This window comes from Lissotriton helveticus, chromosome 5_1, assembly GCF_964261635.1.
Source record: "Lissotriton helveticus chromosome 5_1, aLisHel1.1, whole genome shotgun sequence".
Lineage (NCBI taxonomy): Eukaryota > Metazoa > Chordata > Amphibia > Caudata > Salamandridae > Lissotriton > Lissotriton helveticus.
In genome coordinates, this window is record NC_136065.1 from 1,856,735,821 (window position 1) to 1,856,757,191 (window position 21,371).

Genomic DNA, 21,371 nt, shown 5'->3' on the forward strand with positions numbered 1-21,371 from the left:
GCAACACGGATCGGATGATAAAATCCGCTATGATGAATGAACAAGGTTTGTGTACATGTGGATTGCAAGTAAAATGCAATGGCCCACATATTCTGTTGGACTGCGTGTGGTTCTTAGAAGAACGGAAAACATTTTTGAAACCCCTTTTTACTGCCTATGAAATTTTTAGTAGGGATCAAGCGCTTAGCTTGCTGATAAATATGAGATTTTTAAATGTGACATGTGCAATGGGAAGATTTTTAATTACTATACAGGAGTCATTGAAGGAATTGGTTATATAATTTGTAAGGGACGGGGCAGAAATGTGATGTTACCTGTGCTTGAGGATACCCCGGGCCCCTGGTATTTACGGTGGATGTACAAATGTATACCTAATATATAAGTGATTCCTTCCCCTCGCTGATGATGAATTAGGTACTCCCTATGGTCTGCTAGAGTTTCTTTGTTCGATTTTATCAGGATTTTATTGTGTTTTATACTGTCTTAACATTATAGGGTTTATACAAATCATGCTTCTGCAATCTTAGACCTCTGGAATCCCCACTTCTGTCATTTCTATGAAACAGCCCTGCAGATCTGTACTGTACATTGCATGTTTTTAATGTGTGTGTCTCGTTTGGAGACACTTTAAGCTTCAGGATATCAGATCTTACTTAGTAAGAGATACAACATGTTTGGAATGTTTAGGTCGGCATTAACCAAGACCTCTTGATTTTACTAAAATTATATATGTCATACACTTATTTATAGAGGCATTCAGTCAGTCTTCTACTTTTGTGTTGTTCACATTTTTCTTCCAACCATCACAGCATACAACATGGGTGAAATGGGTCAGTCCATGTCAGCCATTGCTAACTTCAACACGAGCGACAGCATTCTGCTCTTTCACAAGGAGCACTCATGCACCAAAAGTAGTTGCCTTCAGTTCCAGTGACTACTATGGCAATGTCTGCATGTTGCGACTAAACAATATTTCTGGTTTTAGCCAATGACAAAATAAAACAAGCATTGCCAGAGCAAAAAAGGATGTCAGCCAAGGACAGACCTATTGGCTTGTTTTAATTGGTGAGCACTCTCTTAAAGCAACCACTGCTATGAGAACAGGACTGCGATTTAAACTTACATTTTCATGCATTATGAAACAAAATATCTTACTACCAATGTGTAAATTATATTTTAGGCATACAAAGTACTTCTTTCCAACTCCACCCCTTCTCAGACCGTCATGTAGAGAAATTGCCCCCTTTTAATTCACGGGTGTAGAAATTGTCTGCTGAAATATGACCAGTTAACTTCTGCAAAGTTCTTGCTGGTGCATTTCATCCGTTTAATAATGTTTGATCTGCTTGAGCTAGAACCATTATTTTGGTTGAAATCTGCATATTTTGCAGCAGATGAAGAATTATGTAGCACCTGTGGTAAATCTATAATTACACTGAAAAGGTTGCATATTTCCAACTCACCCCGCCTATAATTTACCTTTTATTTTCGGGAATTCCCTCGCCTCGAGCCAGTCATTGGTTTTCTTGGAAACTGACCTGATACGGTCTTGATCTTGTCTGGGACGTGTACAAAATGTTAATTAAAAATGTAGCACTCATTAGAGACTTTATTTAATCAAATCCAACCTGTGATTTTAAGGCTCATCTATATTAACTCGTTGTTCCCGCCACAATAGTAATGTATATGCTTTGAACACGTCACCTTGTCTCCAGGGGAAAATACTGCACTTTTTTATGAGACTTCTGATAACAGAAGAAAAATACAGTTATGGTGGGAGCTAGAAGTAAAGGTGTGCACTTTATATTTTAAAACTAATCCATATCAAAATATATGTTGTATATGTCGCCGAGAACATTGCGTTACAGTTTAGCGTTTAAAAAATGTGATCTAATTATTTAGCTGAAAGGTACACATTTTACCAAAGACAGGAATGGTGAAAAGCTGAGTCGATCTTGTGGGATTTGAACCCGTGACCTGCAGGCTATGCGCATATTTCATGATATGCATTTGTGCAGATGTTTGTAGCCAGTGTATGGGATTAAGCTACAATTAAAAGAAACGTCCCCGTTTATTTCACAGAGGTGAGGGAAATAGAATTTTCTGGCATTTCTCATCCCCTCTGTTTTGTGCCTTGGGGATTTATACCCTCTTTTAAAAGCCTGTATTTAATCGAAGGCCGTTTTATTTTGCAAATGCCAGAGTTTGGGAATGTCTTTAACAGAGCCATAAAAATAGCCTTGCAGGGAAACTTGAAAGGTTGTTTTTTGTTTGAGAGTGTGTGACTCTTTTCCCCTCTCGATTTTAATGCAGACAGTGTTCCTTTAACAGCCCGCATCTGCAAAGCGCATTAGATGTGCGTATAAGGTTTCTGGTGATTAATGTCCGCCTGCTTCCCTTTGGTTGGAGGGAGGCCGGGTGTGCTGTTAACCCCACCTCCTCCCCTTTCTCGGGTTACACCGCACAAACTTTTCACTTGCTCCCGGCACAGTATTTAAAACCAGGAATCGCCCTCCCCACTCAGCAGCAGATTTTTTCACAGGAAGGCAGCCCAGGGCCCTGAGCGCCGGAGTATTAAATCAACCTGCAGCGGCCAATTGCAGACAGTCCCTTGTCTGTTGCTTGAGCAGCGCCCAAGGATGACGAACATTCTGGTCTTCTGAATGAATTACAACTTCAGAGCCAAAACTTCTGTTTTCATTTTTTTGGGAGAATTTACAAAAAGAGAAGTAAGAAGGGGAAAGCTATGATTTTTGTGTTTATGGTGCTGTAGCCACAGACAAGATATTAAACTGTGATAGCGTTGACTGTTGAGGCCTACATTGGGCACAGAGAATTTGTCCTGGACTCAAATTGAAGGCCGCGCCAATGGATCCAATGGGGAGCAGTTGCATGAGGGGCCCTCATTCCTCTGCTCCACTTTGGGGGTGCATGCGCAACCCCCATACTGATGTTGGAGGCACCGCTGGACTGCACCCCTACCAACAGGCGCCATTTTCTTTCCACCAAAAGCCAGACTTTGCTGCCTATGCAGACTTTTCGGCCTCCTGCCTGGCCACAGCGCCGCACAGTTACCCCCGGGATGAACGGGTGTACGCTGAGCAGCACCCCACTGCTAACTTCCACCATGCAGACTGGCACTTCTCAGCCGCCGAGGCCCGACGGAGACTGAACCCCGGCCTAGCCTTAGGCTCTGGGGAGATGGAGAACAGCCCCAACCTGGTAGACGCGTCAGGGTGTCTGAGCGATGAGTATGGTGCACTGGGAGCCAGCCCTACCGAGACAGAGAAGAAGTCTACGAAGAGGAAAAAGGAGATTTCAGGTGAGTGTACGCTACAAGTCCTAAAAGATATGCCCCACCTATTGTCTGTTTTACCTGAGATGCCTTAGTAATATGTGGTCCTCCACCTGTCCTGAACTAGGCCTTCCTTCCCATATTACACCCAATTGCAGGGAAATAAAAAAAACAGGATGTCTTGACACATTTTATTGGGCAGTGGAGGTACTAAGCTTGCACTTTAATAGGGATGGAGATTTCTTCATCAGTAGTCTTTCAGGACCTGGAAATAGCTTCCTTGTCTTTGAATCAAAACCTACATTCTGCCTAGAAACAAAAACACTTGCTTCCTTGTATTTCCACCTAGAGTCTATATGGTCTTTAATCTTACCCTTGCAACCGCATACCTTCCTTTAATGTGTCCATCATAGTCTGAATTCATGCTGTGGTTTTGTCTCCATCACTTACGTAGGGAAGAGGATCCATAAAATTACTATCTTATAAATGTAATTTCTTACATTTGTTCTGGAGTTATTTCCAGGCAGTCAGTCGCTTATTATGAATTTTCAATTCTAAAAGTATTTCTCATTAGTAAAACACTTCTGCAGTTTGGTGCAGATTCCCTTTGGTAATTTACATGTACCTGTGATATTCTCTGTTCTGCTGTGTCTACACGCCTTGGACCTATGTTTGGACTTGGCTTGTAAACCCTGCAATTTTCGACTCTCCCTGTTCTGGATTAACCCTTCTGCAGAGAGTCCTCAAGACGTGGACAAACGAGGCCTCATCAGCGATGCTTACTATTGAGCAGATATAGCCTACTGGCTCAGTCGTCCACTATATTAGCAGGTGACCTGAGTTCTTATCCCCGCTACCCAAATTAGTCAAATGGCCGTATCTTTGAGAAGTCCCTGTATTTCATGATGCTTTAATTACCGAATCTGTCACGATTGAAAGCACAAATGACAAATCCTATAAATTTGACCCCTGGTGGGCAATTTTGCACTGATGCTGTTTGCAATTTTGCAGCCATCTTGAAATGACGTTTGTGCTGATCGACTGGTCCAGAACGTTATTTTTCAGTTGACCAAGCGGATAAACTGTCATATTTTTGCACTGCAATGTTTACATATCTCGTTGCAAGATTGTTACTGGTGGAAAACTGCCTCTAACGAATGCAACATTTGGATGCACCACCAGAGAACTTTTGGTGATATGCCCTGGGAATCAAAACACCCATTATAAACTGGACGTCGCGAATAAACATTGCACACTATGAAAGGCAAGAAGCGGGGACACCATAGGAATGCATTAAATCGTATTTGTGAGAGTTAACCTGCCACCATCTCTTTTCTAGAGCGCATGCGAGAATGCTTCTCTGTTTCTAGAAATATTTGTTGTTCACAGCAACAGTGCTTGTCTCTGCGTGGAAACTGAAAGTGCTTTGAGGTTTTTCTGTCACAAATAGTTGCAATTAGCTGCCATAGCCCAAATGCATCGATTAGTAGAAACCAGGACTACAACTCCCAGAATGCATTCGAAAATCAAATGAAAAGTTTGAACAGGGGCCACAGCGCCAATCCAGAAAGAGCTGCTTTTACGTGCCTGTTCAGAAAGACTGCGAAATTAAAGTCCCTTTTTTTCAGGTATAAATATTTACGTCAACCATGTGGGCCTAATCGCCTGCAGTTCCTCGCAATACGGAATAGTCTGAGATTAAATCAACCCGCTGTGCGATTTTTCAATCTAGGACCTTTTCCGTTTAATCTACATCTGCAGCGTTTAACCCACGTCTTCACTGTGGCAACAGTCTTCATTTTTAGCGCACTTTCTATCTAGTGGCTTGCCTGCGGTGGTAGTAGGAGACATGATTTTTTAATCCACGCTTCTTCTTCGCCACGAAGTGTAAAATCCTGGGCAATCACTGGATGTAAAAGCCAAATACGTACCAATAAACTCGAAGCGCCTAACCCCGATATTGCTATCGTGAAGCGCGTATGATGCATCCGAATTGCTGCTCGCAGGCCAGATGTCGACAAAGCTCCGGATTTCTCCAAGGCCCATTAGCGTGCGACGACGTGTTGCACAGGCCTCGGCAGCGGCGCGCATTTAGCACCTGCCTGTTATCGCTTGGCACGGGGCTGAGACCACATTGTGCTTTTGTGGTTATCTCGCGCCCTGCCAGACTGCTACCTCACTCTCTGGCAGCCATTTGCTGTACGTGTGAAGCCCCGAAGAGCCCTCAGGGCTCCCGCGGTTTCCAAGCCATTATGCAGATGTTACACTAACAAACGCACTCCAGCCTGTTTATAATTTGGTGCAGAACAAACACCTCAGCCAAGCACACAGGGGCCAAGGCACAGGACCACTGGCACCTGTGCCAAATGGGTGAGCCCTGGTTCATGGTGGGGGCAACGGGCCTTAGATCACGCAGATAATGCAAATTATAAACCTCTTAGCCCAAGTAAGAGAGTCCATGGATGCCATAGGGGTTCTGATAAAATCCTAAACCATGATGCCGAAGGCCAAGTGTTTGTATACATTTCACCAGAAACTCATGAGGGCAATTTAGGACAATATCACACGTTGCCCTTAATATATTTTTTAATATTGCGATTTTTTTTCTATGGCAGTCTGGTTGAAAAAGCTGTATTCTTCAAAGTACAGCTAACAATAGGCACATATTGGAATTAGAGTGTTTTGGTGTATTACCTTTCATATATAAATTGTTGATAAACAATGGGCAGTGGTGAGGTGCAGTGGATGTATCGAATTCAGTGACGGCAGCATATTACCACATAATTATGGATTTACTACTTTTGCCAGATAGCCCTTTTTGCAAATTTCCCACCAAAAAATTGTTTCTAGCTCAGATGGAAAAAACATGCCACCAGAGATCGTAAAATAACCCTGGCACCTTGCTATATACTTAAGATAACCTTGCCACACAATCTTAGTGGCGCTGACTATGACAAATCTCTTCAGAGTGGTTTGGGACTTCATTATGGCAATGAAAACAATAGTTCACCGTTGCACCATATTTCACAGTTAACTGTGATGTATTTCAATATTTCAAAGTTCCCTGTTAAAAACTGGATTTTATACCACTGCATTTTGTACCTTAAAACCACCCACTGTATAATAATAGTATATATGTAATCTCATAAAATGACAGCAGCATTTATTTATATATATTTTATTTTATGGGCAAGGAGTACATGGTTACATTTATTAATGTCAAAAATGAGTCAAACTTGTGACTCGACGGTTACTAACATCTCAGCTGTAGGTGGTTAGCCCACTGAGCCATCCTGTCGGCTGCATGGATCTTATTGTCGTCCTTCCATTTCAATGCCTTCTTTCCATCCACGTTTATCTACCACCCACCAAAAAGCTCCCGTTCAAAATGAACACCAACTATCCATGAAACACAAATGTTTAACGCACTCTAGATGCAAATAAACTAATCATGACATTGTCAGATTTTGGCAAATGCCTGTATGGGGAGAAATCATGAATGTGCATCACTGGAACAATTCACGAGAAAGCAGTAATGCATCTCTGTATGGTCTCAAGTGAAGACATTTTCTGCAACACCTGTAGCTGAAGGTGTGACATCAACAGCAGACGCATTCATACACAGTAAGGCCAGAGATACCAGGTGCAGGATGAGAAACACTTCACTTATCTGAAAGCCACAGGTTCACATTTAAGCGGCCTGGTTTATCAAAGGTAAAGGAGGGGTGGGGGCAGTCAGCAGTGAAGCTTCCAAGCCACCAGGATTATTCGTGCTTTCTAACAAGACCCCTTCTCAGACATCTTTCTCCTTCCTGGATGTCTGCTTCCTCCATCACTGCATCAGTAGCTACAGGGTCTTTCTTAGGCTTGTTTCTGCGCCTAGTGTCTGGCTCAACATCCATAGCATATGAGTTGGTCTGCTGCTTCTGGCTGGAGCCAAGAGGTCCATAGTGGTCTTCTCTCTCTCCATTGGCATAATTTGCTTCCGCAGCTTCCGGCGCCTGTTCCCAGAAAGTGTGGTGATACCTTAGAGCCCTCTTCTTTAGGTGAGGAGCAGTGAAGAGACTCAGGTCTGCAGTGAAAGAGGTAAAAACATAACAAGACGCAAGCTTTAAGAAGAGTGGAAGGCCCTGAGCTAACATTTTAATTGTTGGGTTGGATTGGATTGTATTGTTTCTCACCATTTAAATAAAATATTTATTGTATTGATTTAAAAAATATACAACAACCCACAACACTTCCACAGGCCAGAGTATGGAGTAAAACCACTGAGTGTACACCAGCACACCCCTTAAAAAAAACCATATCAAAGCATACCACAATGTGCCATCCAATTTCCCATACCTTTGCATGCTTTTTGGGGCATCCCCTATATCTCAACATGTTTATACAGCTTCAGCAATGACCATGAAACAATAATACTAGCCACTGCCCCTCTGCAGACTTATGGCATGAGTGTAGAATGCAGTTAATGAGGACAAGAGTCGGTCCTGATCACTCTGAGTGAGGCTGTGCCTGATCGATAGAGGTAAAAATGTAAACTGCTTAAAATCCCGTCATTAACACTATCAAACATCCCAAACCAGTCCTTTTCCAGGAGATAGTCTAAGGTTTGGAATAAAATCCCGCCAGTCATCTGCATTGCTATCTTTTTATTACACATTTGATAAAATAATTAAGATATCTGTTGCTTCAATAAGAGCCTTGTGTCAAAAGTCGGTAATCTGTAATTAAAACTGCGATATACATAGATAGACAGATTGCATACATACAATATATATATTTATTAATTCACTGTTTTCGTCATAATTTACAGTATTCCACTCAATTTATTGATTACAGGGTTTTATATCAGTTATACTTTCTATTTTTTTTACAATGTATTGCATATTGCTTCTAGTTGGTTTAGCTGTTTTTTCTATTTGTAGATATATATTATGACGTATTCACTTATTTGTAATATGCTAGTGAATAGTTAAAGCACTGGGTTACCGGCTAGCTCTAGTTGGAGCTATACAAAATAAGCAATACTTTCATACACAAATACATACATGATTGTCTCCGTGGTAGCAATGCCGTAATTATATGACCTTGAACACTGCTTGGATGGCTCCTTATTTTACAGGTGCAAATCTACCCTAGGGTCTATCTGTTAGTTAAGCAGGAATACCAGCAGGAAAGGACTATCCTCCTGAGCGCCTGATTGGCTGACCCACTTACAACATTCTCCTCAAAGTGTTAATGTAGTACATTCATGATGCACAGACCTCCAATTGAAATGTCTCTTGGTACATAAATGACAGCTGTTATGTTAGCGTATTTATAAAGCGCGCAGCTACTCAAGAAGAGTGTCCCGGCACTAGCAAAACACAACGATTTAATGGAAAGAAAGAGGTTGGCTCATTAAGGGAGAGAAAGTTACTGCTGAAACAGCCACATTTTAAGTTGTTTCCTAAAAAGCCAGATGTCAGATAATTTCCTCATTGTGGTAGGAAGTTTGTTCCACAGGTGAGCAACCGGAACTTGAAAAGAACAACCACCTCTGCGGGAGCTTGCAAATTTAGGCACACTCATCATATGTAGATGGGATGATCTTAGGACTCTGCTGGGCGAGTAGAAACTAACTCTTCTCCTGATGTAATGAGCACCAGAGCCGTGCAAAGTTTTAGAAGCCAGTGTCAGGGCCTTAAACTGAATTCAACGGCGGATGTAAAGCCAATGTAGGCTCTTGAGGTGGGGGGAAATGTGGGCACGAGGGCCCAGCATAAGAATGGCTCTAGCTGCAGTATTCAGCACCACCTGGAGTTTGCTTAATAGACAATCCGGGTGACTCGGATAAAGGACATTGGCATAGTCCAGCCGTGAGGTAATAAGAGCTTGGACTACCGTCCTTCTATGGGAGAGTGACAGAAGAGGTAAGAATTTACGGAGTGTTTTCAAAGTTCCGTAGTAGGTTCCTGCCACTGATTGAACTTGCTTCTTCATGTCCAGAGAATCATCCATTTTTACCCCAAGATTTCTGGCTACTCCCACGGAGGTCTGCGGGGGGGACATATCAGACGGCCACCACTGCCTCCAAACATCTGGATCAAAAGCTCCGAAGAGAATCACTTCTGACTTTGCAGAATTACACTGAAGCTGGTTAAAACTAAACCAGGAGAAGACCTTTCTCAAACAGTTATTGATTTTCTCACCGTCAAAAACGTCTCCTTTTTTACAGGTGAACAATAACTGAGTGTCATCAGCATAGGATATAATTATGGCTCCTGCCTCTTCAACCAAAGGGGCGAGGGGGGCCATATATATCAGAAGTACTTGTGTTATTAACTTAAGAAGGATGAAACAAGTAGTGAGCCCTTCTTCACAATTGTGATGTGCAGGAGACACTGGATGTCTTCAGCTCACCCCCATTTAAAAAAGCAGTAGAAATAACATATTTGACTATATTTAGCATTTATATAGTGCTTACTACCCCTGACGAATCGTTGAAGTGCTTTTTTAGCGCAGTAGCATGCCCAGTCTCCACTCTTTGTGCTACTTTCAGGGTCCTAGGCAATTTTTGGCTGAGTAGGTAGAAAAGCTGAGAACTAAAATATGCATCATTTATAAAGCCCACTCACAAATTGGGGTATACCTAGCCGCTTTAAACAACATGAGAGCTGTTGGCTCATATGCACCTCTGAATGTATCCCTTTAAAAAAAAAATATCTAAGCTTTGCTTATTTAGCTTAGTGCAGCGCTTGGTGCTGGGGCGCTTTACACAGAATTAAATATGCATGCAATGCACATTTCTGAGGATTGCGCTGAATACACCACACATTTTTAAATAAAAGTTTTGATCATCAGGAGATAAGAATTATCACACGTTTATATTTTTTTCAAAATTTTATTTCTCTGTCTGATCGGCAAACATGGGCTCTTTAATGGCATCTGCCATCATGGAAAGCACCTCCTGTAAAGGAGGCGGTGGAAACTTAATGCACGTATGTGTCCCCACAACTTGTAGTGACACTGCGACGCAACAGAGGTACACTCCAAGCCTCAGATGGGCATTGGATGACCTCCGGATTCACAAACATACAGTTTTGCCTCCTTGAATTATTTTTTTATTTTTGAAAAATGGACCAGTTGATACCTCTTCCTTAAGTTTTTAAAGTGAGCAAAATACTTTCAGTGTTTTTTCCGAAATAAGGCACCAAACATTCCCGCAGTTGATCTCTGTATTTTTCAGCTGGCGCTCTCTTTTTATTCGCCCAAAAAGTTATGACACGTTTGATTATTTTTATTCCAAAGGAGCAGAGCTCTCAAAACCCGTCATTCAGAGGATTGGCGTCTTAAACAATAAATTCCTCCATTTGACAAGAATTATATAATTCCTTGAAGCTATGGACTCATCCAACGGAACGCCAATAGGATGTCATGGTTAATGATGCCATCAGAACCCATCAATGGAATTAAACTACCATCATGGGTGTTTTATGGTTTGTTAATGTCACAAGAACCCCAGGGTGTAATTATTGGAGTACAACACGCACCTTTTATTTAATGGGCACGTATTTTTATTGTAATTTCTTTGGTTGAAAATCTGCAATTAATGAAATTATTTTCTACTGCAGTGCTGACATATGATGTAATTATTGTGAATGGATGCTTTGAATTGAATATTCTTATGTTGATGAATCCATCCATCGATCAGTTCATCCAACAGTCTGTCCATTCATTCATCTGTCAGTCCTAGTATTTTGTCTAATTTCTCACATCCTTGTTTTAAGACTTTACCAGTGACATAGTCAAGCTCCAGCTGGCAGTGGCATAACTGGTGTCCCCCAGGTTTGCGTGGACAACCTCTCTTGTTATGAGTGCTCACCCCACCCCGCCAATAGTAGTGTTTCTGCTTCATATTGTAATGAGTGCGCGTGTTGATTGTAGTTTGCCATATCATACGTCTCTGGACTGACCACTTACCACTTTGCTGCAGGTGTGCCTTGCATCTCTTAAACATCTGGAGCCCTTATAGAAATGCATACCCCACTCAATAAATTATCCTTTTTATTGCCTCGTGTACTTTACAAAGGCCAGGCATCGCAAATGCGAACCTGCTGGCGGCATACTCTCAACCTAGGCTATCATGGGAAACAGAGGGGCTGGAAAGGTGTAAAATAAAACAGTAAATTGCTCAGGCAGGTAACTGACGAGCTATAAGACACTGACAAGGCCTCAGCACCAGGCCGGAAGCCTTTAACTCAACCATCAAGGTGTAGAGTAATAGCCGACTGGTACAGCCTTTTTCAGGTATAAGTTTGCCTCACACCTGGAAATACTCGATTTTGTCATGCGTGAGATTCACTAAGTTAGAAACATATAAGTTATGTATGCAGAAACTCAACACTGTTGTAGGTTACGCCTGTGTGTTGTAAGCTGGTGTTGGGTAACTTCTCTAAAAGTAGTGTGCGAGTCACTGTGAAGATATGGGAGTTGGAATGGGTGTAACCATGTAAAAAGGGCAGTGTCGGAAGAAAGGCCAAGAGACACAACGCAAAGCTGAAGGACTCCCACAACCTAGTCACAATATGAGGCATTCACAAAAGTTTAGAGATCAACTTGGATTTTAAACTTTAAAGGATTTGGCGCAAGGTGGGAAGCAGGGTAAATTTGCCGATTAATCCGGGATACAAGAGGTGTATGCAGGCAGCTTTATCATGTCTGGGGAAAGTGTTTTTATTCAAAAAAGAGGAAGGAAAATTAAGGAAATGTAAATATTTCTGTATTCCTAACCCTGAGCATGAATAATTGTGCAACACTTACACTACAGTTCACAGGTTTACCGACATAGGCGGAGGTCACTTTCTATGTGACTAACAAAATAAAATATCTGTGGTAATGTGAGGAACGCCTGTGTCACAGGGCACAAGGCAAATGTCTGCAAGTTAGCAAAACGCAGCAACTTACCCAATGCTTAAGAAAAACTTGCGCCCTCAGCAATTTACTCATTCCTTTTCAGACAGATCTGCGAATCAGGTCCTAAGTAGTTAAAAAAAAAGATAATTAAGTTAGTAAATGACAAAAATGGTCTTCTTCAGAATTAAAAATGCCATTAGCAGGAGCACAGCTTTTCCAGAGCTTACTGTTTGTAAGTAACAATTTAAATTTAGTTAGCTGAGTTATATTGCTATTAAATCCTGTAATTTATTTGACACATGGGGAAAAACATGTGGTTCCAAAACTGTCAGCTGCTTCAGAATTCTGTCCACAGAAACCTTTACCTGTATGTAAGCCTCACATCTGTCCTGTGATATTTCTAATACATATCAAGTATCAGCAAAAAAAAGAGATAAATAACTGTCCTGTAGTTAGGGGACTACTGTATAATGGTAATGACCAATCACTGGAGCGCCATACAAACTGTTACATGTCTTGACACTTGGTGAGTTTCAACTTACTGAGCTACCTTACTGGCCATACTCAGGCGTTTTATGGACATTTTGAGCCTTTAATGTAAAATAACAAAGGCAAATAAATAATTAGTTTGCAGTTCAGATAATGAACAGCCTCTCTATATACATGTAAGGGACAGATCGTGTTATGTATGTGCGAAAGAAATCAACATTTTGCCCGCAAGTAGACAAATTTCACAGTTCGCAAAGATTGCAGAATTTGCATCTAAAACATTTTTTGGAAGACAATTCTGCTGATACCGCGGCATTCAATCATGTGGACTGCAGCAAACTATGGCAGAAACTGAACCACTGGGGAATCCCGAAACACCTCCTAGATGCGCTGATTATGCTCCATTCAGAAACCTGGATCAAAATTAAAATTGGGGCAGGTACGCACCTTTCGAATGCCATCAGGACAACAAAAGGGCTAAAGCAGGGGTGCGTATTAGCACCACTACTATTTAATCTTTTCCTAGCCGACCTACTTGGGGTCCTCGATAAATGCAATAACCACGCACCCAAATTGGGGAAAATCGTCCTTTCCAACCTTTTATTCGCAGACGACCTGGTGCTGATAAGTCGGACACCAACGGGCCTCCAACACCTCTTGAATGCAACTCACACTTTTTCAGCAAAGAACTCCCTCCAAATTACCTTTAGCAAATCAAAGGTCATGGCCTTCCTGCACATAAACAATATTTAAAGGCAATTTGCTGTTTCTATGTGTGCTGCAGAATGCAACACACATAGAAAGAGCAAAATTACGAGGAGAAATTAATAATTTACTTGGTCTTCGTTTTTGGCGCTGCCCTTTCCTTGTAAATATGGGGCAGCGTTAAAAAGCAATGGATGTTGCGGTGTAACGCCCACAGCAACACCAATTGCCCACTCCTTCGCTGCAACGGACTGCTGCAGAAAGGGGTATATTTACTGGGTTACATTAAGCCATGTGGCTTAATGTCACTGTGTAAATATGGGCCAGAGAATCAGGAAAAGTGACGCTTCAGTGGCGTTATCGGCTTATAAATGTGTCCCTAAATATGTTGCTTTGAAAATACATTTGCAATATACAAACATTCATGTATGGATGTGCTCACACTTCTACCAGTGGTGTTGTTTCATCAAGACCATATGAGTAAAAGACTAGTGCACATGAGATTTGACCCCACAGTCCCATCACAGGCACTGAATTACTAAAGCCTTGGACTCTAACATCAGTGCATTGCACACCATTTCTTTACTAGGTTTGTTAAGAACTGGAGGGTGCTGCTTCTTGTTAAAGAGGGATTAATAACAGATGCAGACAACCAGCTATGAAATCCAGCAAAAGCTCTGGGCATGCTTACATACCAAAGATCATGAGTCTGATTGGTTAAATCCTAGACCTTCCAAAGCAGTCCACCACATGGCAAACAACAGCATAGTGCAACCACTTTCTACACATCAATGACAGCATCCTGTATTTTTACACTACACTGCAGATTGTTATCACTATTATTACCAAGATTTTAATCTTAGAATTACATTTTTTGATGCACATTAACATTTTCTAGATCAGACAACAAAGTACAAAGAGATGGTGGCTATTTCACTAAACCATTTAAGAGTACGTGAAGTAGTACTGCAGGAACACCTTTGTATGTTTTATTATATACTTTTGCGAATAGTACCCACGCATCTAATTCTAAGTTAGTAAAAGTGCAAAAAGAACACAGTCCTTTCTGTTTTTACTAATTGTTTATGAATAGGCCATATAGGTTTCAAGTAGGTGAACTGCTAGTTTCCACTGGGAGGTTTATATCTAATTCCCACACCCCAACTAGTGTTGTCTGGCCCTGGAAAACCAGTGAGTACTCAATTCACAAAGAAGAAAAAAATACTGAAATCATAAATTTCCTTCTATGATATTTTAGATTTCTCCACATAATGAATAGTTACCACGCCTGCCACATAGCTCATCAAATGCTCCATCATTTGGGGAATTTATAACACAAAAGGGGTTTCTAGATGAAATGGATAAAAAGTTACCATGAAAATGGAATGCGTAGTGCCATGCAAGGGCAAACGCACTGCAAAGGCTACCTTTCGTATAATGACAGTTATATATAGGTGTTGCAGTGGCTCTAATAGATTATAGACCTAGGGTGGCACCTATGTAGAAAGCGGTTTTCTAATTGGTTGATGTCTTAACTGTTTTGCATATTACATTTGGCCAACGTTGAGGGTCATCCACTATTTCATCTATCTCATCCCCCCTCACACCACCCAGTCTCCCTCTTTGATTGGAGTTTCCCTCCTTGGATCACACACTTAACGCTTCACCAATATCAATGGCTCAATTGAGATTCAACACAATCTCAGACCTGGTGACGTTGAAAACCCCAAAATAATGCATTAAACTACAAAAAAAACAAGGATCCAAAGTTCAAACACCTTGCATTAAGGGCACACTCGTTGTAGCTGTTTGCCTTATTTACAAAATGTGTGTATTTTCACATGTGTACCTCATGCATGTCTGAAGAAATACACATAGATCACTGGTCTTTTTTGAAACAGTTGTCTTACTATTGTCAGACAATTAGTAAACATTTTTTATCGACGTTCTTTTACATTTAAAATATTTTTCATGGCATCTCTATTTCCTCCACCCCATCACGTTTGAAAACTGGGGTACACACGAATAATCCTTGTGTAACTACATGCAATTAAACATTTTGGAAATGCATTTAAAACTCTTGTGAATGCACACCAAGCTAAGACTGAATGACTGGTCTCCCCACTTAGAGAGGTTTGCCCTGACCTGCTTTTAACACACTCCTTAGAACACACGACAGTGTTAAAGCGTATGTAAAAGTGAGCAAATGACACAAGCCTATGACATATTCATGCCTGTTCTGCTCCTGTGAACTATCAGTAAAGCACACCGCATACGTTTTCCCCCCCTCAAGGTGTAAGCCATACATACACCTGGAAATATCCTATGCAGGTCCTCAAATCTAAGTCCTGGTACTCCTGGTCTCTCACAACTCGAATATTTTGTCCGCAGCACTTATTCACGTACTTGACCACATACGATACAGTCCTTTATATGTCTATGGTCTAAGAAACAGTTGTGATAGATTTCTGGGGCCATTTCAAGCTGAATGCTATTGAAGCCTCCTGGGTTTTAAGTCATAACATGCTAAAAAAAAGAAAACACAAAAAAGGGTAAATTCCAAGTGTCATCCAGACTACTTAGCAGTGATTCCATTTCCTGAATTCCCCAGAATCGCCAATTCTTTAAAATACAGCTGGACGGGCGCGTCAGCAGATTGTAAAATATGGAACTTGTTTCCTCTTGCAGGATCCTCCTGAGAATTGGGTAAGTATTTTCTGGAAAAACACTAGATTTTTGGGAAGTCGTCTCAGATTGAATAATATTTGTCCAGAGGTTGAAACTGAAAATAGCACTCATTCAAATCAGTGTAGAAAAGTTTAATGGTGTTACTTATGCTCTGAGGTTATATTACGAGGACTAAAAACACTGAGTATTAATATAACCAGAACTTTACATTCTACTGTGGAGTTGGGCGACGTTCACAATTACATAACTTCAAAAAGCTGTGGAAATTCTGGACTGCACATTACTTCACCTGTGATTAAAGAATCCCCCCCACGCCCGATAAAAACTTTTGGTCTAAGAAATTTGCAGCTAAAATTGTTTTGCTTTTCCCTCTACCCATGCCCCCAATTTTGCTTCTGCCACCCAACTCGTGCCCCCTTGTTGCTTCCTCCCTCTATCTCCTAGGTTGCTTTTCTCCAGTTCTGCTCAGGGCAGCTATACATTTGGAATAGGGCAAACTGGAAATCTGACACTTTTAGGAGGATGTATTGCATCCACCAAACTCTAAATACGTCGCGTGGTTTGTTTGTGGAGCCTGGAGTGTGCCAGTAGAAAGTGGAAAGCATCAGCTCTGAAGGCCGCCAGGTACCTCCATGGGATACAAGGAGTAGCCTGTTTGAAACAAGCAAAAGAAACTTTGGTCATCTTTGCAATGTTATTAACAGTTGGTAGAATCCTTCTGGCAGTACTGTGCACAAGCAGTATGCAGGAAAGACGGAAAGTTAAGTGATTTTTCCAGGGAAATTATCAACAGCCACTATAGCTTATGGACAAATGTATTTTTGTGAAAATCATTAAAGGACTCAAGGGTCCTGGCATTCTTCTCTCACCCTTTGCATCTTCATTTGACTTGGTAACTGGACGCGTGGCAGAAGGTCTCCATTTGCCACGATTTACTGGATGAGTTTTATATAGCCCTGGCTCGACCCGGAGGTATCACAGCGTTTTACAGAGAGAACAGCGAGTTGCAAGGTACAATAATTAAACATTAGTTACACAATGATTACAAAGTAAATGGCAAGTCTTAAAGGGCAGAGAAGGTAAGGGAGACAAAAATCGGAGTCTGTGGTAGGTGATAGGAGAGAAGGGAACCTGAGGGGGAGTTAGAGTTAAGGCAGTCCAGCAAAAAAGAGAAACGCTCGAGGGTCGCCAGGATGGAGTCCAGCGGGAAGAAGAAACGGAGAAAGGTGAACAAGATGGTGGATCCGGGTCGTGGGTATGGACGGAATCCATCCCAAATTGGCAGGATGCACACAAGTCAAACACCCCCAAAACCAAGAGAGCTGAATTCCATTGGGTGGAGTTGGAGGGGGGATGCAGCCACATCACCAAAGGAGGGCGGAGGGCTGTAGAATGAGAGTAACTCTCCCTGGATGCACTTCACAGGACATTGACACTCTCAAAGGGGTTTTACTCCTGAACTTTATAGACGTAAATTTGCATTACTTCTCAGAGCTGAAAACTAGCCACACAGTATTGTCCAATATCTGCAAAGTGACTGGTTTGCGTGTAGAAATCGTCTCCCTTCATGCCCCTAAACCGAAACTGTGGAAAATCTGGCACTGGTTAACTTGTGAATCAGAGTGTAGACCTTAAAATCATAAGTTGCTGTTTCTACCTACCTAAGGTCCACAAAGGTGTGCATACAAGTTTTTAAATATGGCCTTAGGTTTGCAATAGACTGAGCCGCACCCCATCACAAGGGATCTCTGATGTGTGTGATGTATATTCCACAAGGGGTTCCATGTGTTTCACAGTTAGTGTTTTCTGACTGTCGGTGCTAGGGCAATGAATCATATATGTATTTGTTGTCCTGTGGGCACAATTTGGCTTTTAGCATGGTTATGAAATTTAATCAGGTTGAAGGCATAGTTTATAGCTACTGAAGTGAGCTATGTATCACAGCTACAGGTAATGAAGGATTTAGTTAATGATAATCTATTTTTTAAAGCCCTTTGTACCACAATTCTGCCGTTTCTAAGCACTGTAAACAATAGTTGTTACTATTACCCACTTATGGTTCTCCAACTATGTGACAACAAAGAACTTGTATATTGCATGTTCAAAGCTTCAAAAAGATGAGAAGAGTCATTTAGAAAAAGAGCAAGTAAAATGAACTAAATGTTAAGGTTTACTCGAATTTTTAGCAGCATTACTGGACGGGGCCAAACAGAGAACACAAACTAGCCCAGGGAAATTAAGTTTGATTGGCCATAGGAGGGGGTGGAGGGGTGCTAGTGAAAAGCACTGCTGATGCTTTTGTTACAGGGGGCAGATATTGCATCACTGCTGCAAAACAGGCCCCATGTAAGATAAACGACCCCCACCACTGAAAAACCTGCCCACACTCTCCCAGCCCACCAGGAAAATGCCCAGTGCTGGCTATGGTCAGTCTGGCCCTGTTGTTGGACGTTAATGAGCATTACTGACTGCAGAGTCTGACAATAATACTAGTTGATAGCCCTCTTTAGAAGTCTCGTCTTAAACCTCAGGTAAGGGTGAATATATGTAGCAGGTTTCAGGGTTGCCACATGATTTTTCTAGTGTGTTAAAAAACAACAGGTTCTATCATAATTTCTCACTACTTTTCACCTTACACCGTGCTTCCTTTATTATAGCCTGTTTGAGTCCACACCATTCCCACCGATACATATAACCTACTTTCTAGTTTTCAGTGGGCAATAGTAACAAATTATTTTACGCCCATTAGCCTATCAATTTCCAGGCCATACAATGATTTTTACTCTGCCAAGGGTGCCCACTCCTGGGTGCTTCATGCATACTTTCCTGTGACAGAGGAATCCACCAGAGAGCAGTACAGTCTCCTTTACATTCAAATTGTCTTTCCCTCTACCAACAATCCAATGCATGTGCTTGTTTAAGGTACACAATAAGCAATACTGATGCTCAGCCTTATGATATTAGGTGTGCTGCTGCATAAACCATAGGCCTAAACTAGCACAGTGTTTAATGTCTACATACCTTCTATAACATAAACGGACAAGACTCCACGCCGCCATCCACATAAGAAGACTAGTCATGGGCGATTTTCAGATGAAAGTTGAAGAAAACTAAAAAGCAAAATGCATGCAATTCTAAAAAAAAAAAATGAACACACTAATGAAAACGGCATATTTTTATTGGTTTGTACACAATCTGGGGTTTGGATCAGGAAATTATGAGATCAAGTGTTGGCACTATGTAATTCAGAGCAATCTCAAGTAATGTCTTCATGCACACGCAGCTGAGTTTAGGGTGAGCACTCTATGCCCGAGGGAGGTACTAGAAGCAGCATAGATCCTAGTCCATTAGGTGAGGTTGCTATGCAAAGACCTCAGAAAATTGATTATGATGGATTCTGAATTTATCTGACGCTTCAGTTAAGGTTATGAGATAGCAAAAGTAATATATAAAGGGTACTCCCAAATTTACTTGTTAGGTCTAGAGGGGGAGAAAAAACAACAAATACATATACAATTCTCTGTACTGACCTATAAATCTTTCAAAGTAGAATTTATCTAAACATTTCACAGAGATGCAACTTTGGTAGGAAGTATTCACATAAACATATAGTTTTTCATTTATTTTCATAATTTGCGAGAACAACATTTTTAAAACTTTTTGTAGTTTTTTTATATATCATAAGACATGAAAAATGTATTTGATTGAAAATTGGATAGACAATATTTACAGTAACAAATTCATTTTTGAACCCCACATACAAACTTCACAGTGCTAGCAGTCTCTTTATCATTCACTCTACATCATTCATTCTAACTCAGCACATACTCATACCAGTGATAAAGTGCAATAAAAAACATCAACAAAAAACATAAATACATCTGAGATTCCCAAATTAATCTATTAGAAGTAAATTCCCATGATTTTTCACTTTTTTGTATTTTATCTTGTATATAGCTTCTTCTTTTAGATCTTATTCCTTATACGTTTCTTTGTCCAGGGGTCCCAGATGTATCGGGCCTACGTACGTTTCGGTGAAATATTTAATTTGCTTCACCTTCATCAGGGCCAAACAGATACATAACAAACATATATTAAAATGGGGGGGTTCTTCACATAAGGAGAAGAGAACCGCTTGGAAAGAATGCAGTAACTGATTTGCTTTAGGATATTGATATCTAATGCTTGTAGCCGTTATCTGATACAGACATGGTGTCTATTAAGCAGATTACAAAATCTGTTCGGATATAGATGAGTATCCTGGTGGATCTTGTGTCTCTCTTTCTCTTTTTTTATGGACTAAGTCCTTAGATGTCTACGCTTCCATTAGCGCCAAATATTCATGTTCTTCTTTTAGTGGTGGTACATCTGAAAACGGCTCTTTTTGACTTATACGTTCCTGTATTATATCGAAATCACTGCCCGGAAAATCCATTCTGCTCCTTCTTGCAGAAACGCCATCCACATAAGAAGACTAGTCATGGGCGATTTTCAGATGAAAGTTGAAGAAAACTAAAAAGCAAAATGCATGTAATTCTAAAAAAAAATGAACACTCTAATGAAAACGTGCATATTTTTATTGGTTTGTAGACAATCTGGGTTTTAGATTAGGAAATTATGAGATCAAGTGTTGGCACTATGTCATTCAGAGCAATCTCAAGTAATGTCTTCATGCACGCGCAGCTGAGTGTAGGGTGAGCACTCTATGCCCGAGGGAGGTACTAGAAGCAGCATAGATCCTAGTCCATTAGGTGAGGTAGCTATGCAAAGACCTCAGAAAATTGATTATGATGGATTCTGAATTTATCTGACGCTTCAGTTAAGGTTATGAGATAGCTCCATGTCTGGTGGAATATGATATTCCGCGGAGTTGTTCTGTGCATTGTCTTCTTGTGCAAGCCATTACACAGTCTTAGTTCAATGGTTTCAATAAGGTAAACAAGATTTTAAAACTCCCAGAATGCTTTTGGCTTTTCTAAATGAATGGCCATGGTTTGAAGACGGCAACCCCATCGACGTGTAGTCACCTCCTAACCATACCTAAATGTATGATACTATCCAAGCAAATGCATCTTCAGCCTAGCCCATCCCACTGAACATCAATGTTGGAAATGTATTGAATGATAAGAATCCTTCTTGCCATATAAACACACAGTGGTTTTGTACACAATGTTTCATGCTCTTGCCTTGACAGTAGACTCAGACAGATGCTGTTCACATAGGTGCTAAACAGTAAAACTAATGGGATCCTTATAATCGTGGACAAAACGTTCAAATTCCCACGCAAATCCATTCA

General features: G+C 41.0%; 1 protein-coding gene across 1 annotated transcript in view; it reads left to right on the forward strand.

The window, feature by feature from the left end:
* Positions 1-2,545: 2,545 nt before the first annotated feature.
* MEOX1 (mesenchyme homeobox 1) overlaps positions 2,546-21,371 on the forward strand; it is a 52,916-nt gene continuing 34,090 nt past the window's right edge. The window contains exon 1 of the mRNA XM_078645295.1: positions 2,546-3,322. Within this exon, the coding sequence (XP_078501421.1) occupies positions 2,869-3,322 (454 nt within the window). The 5' untranslated portion in view covers positions 2,546-2,868. The remainder of the gene's footprint in view (positions 3,323-21,371) is intronic.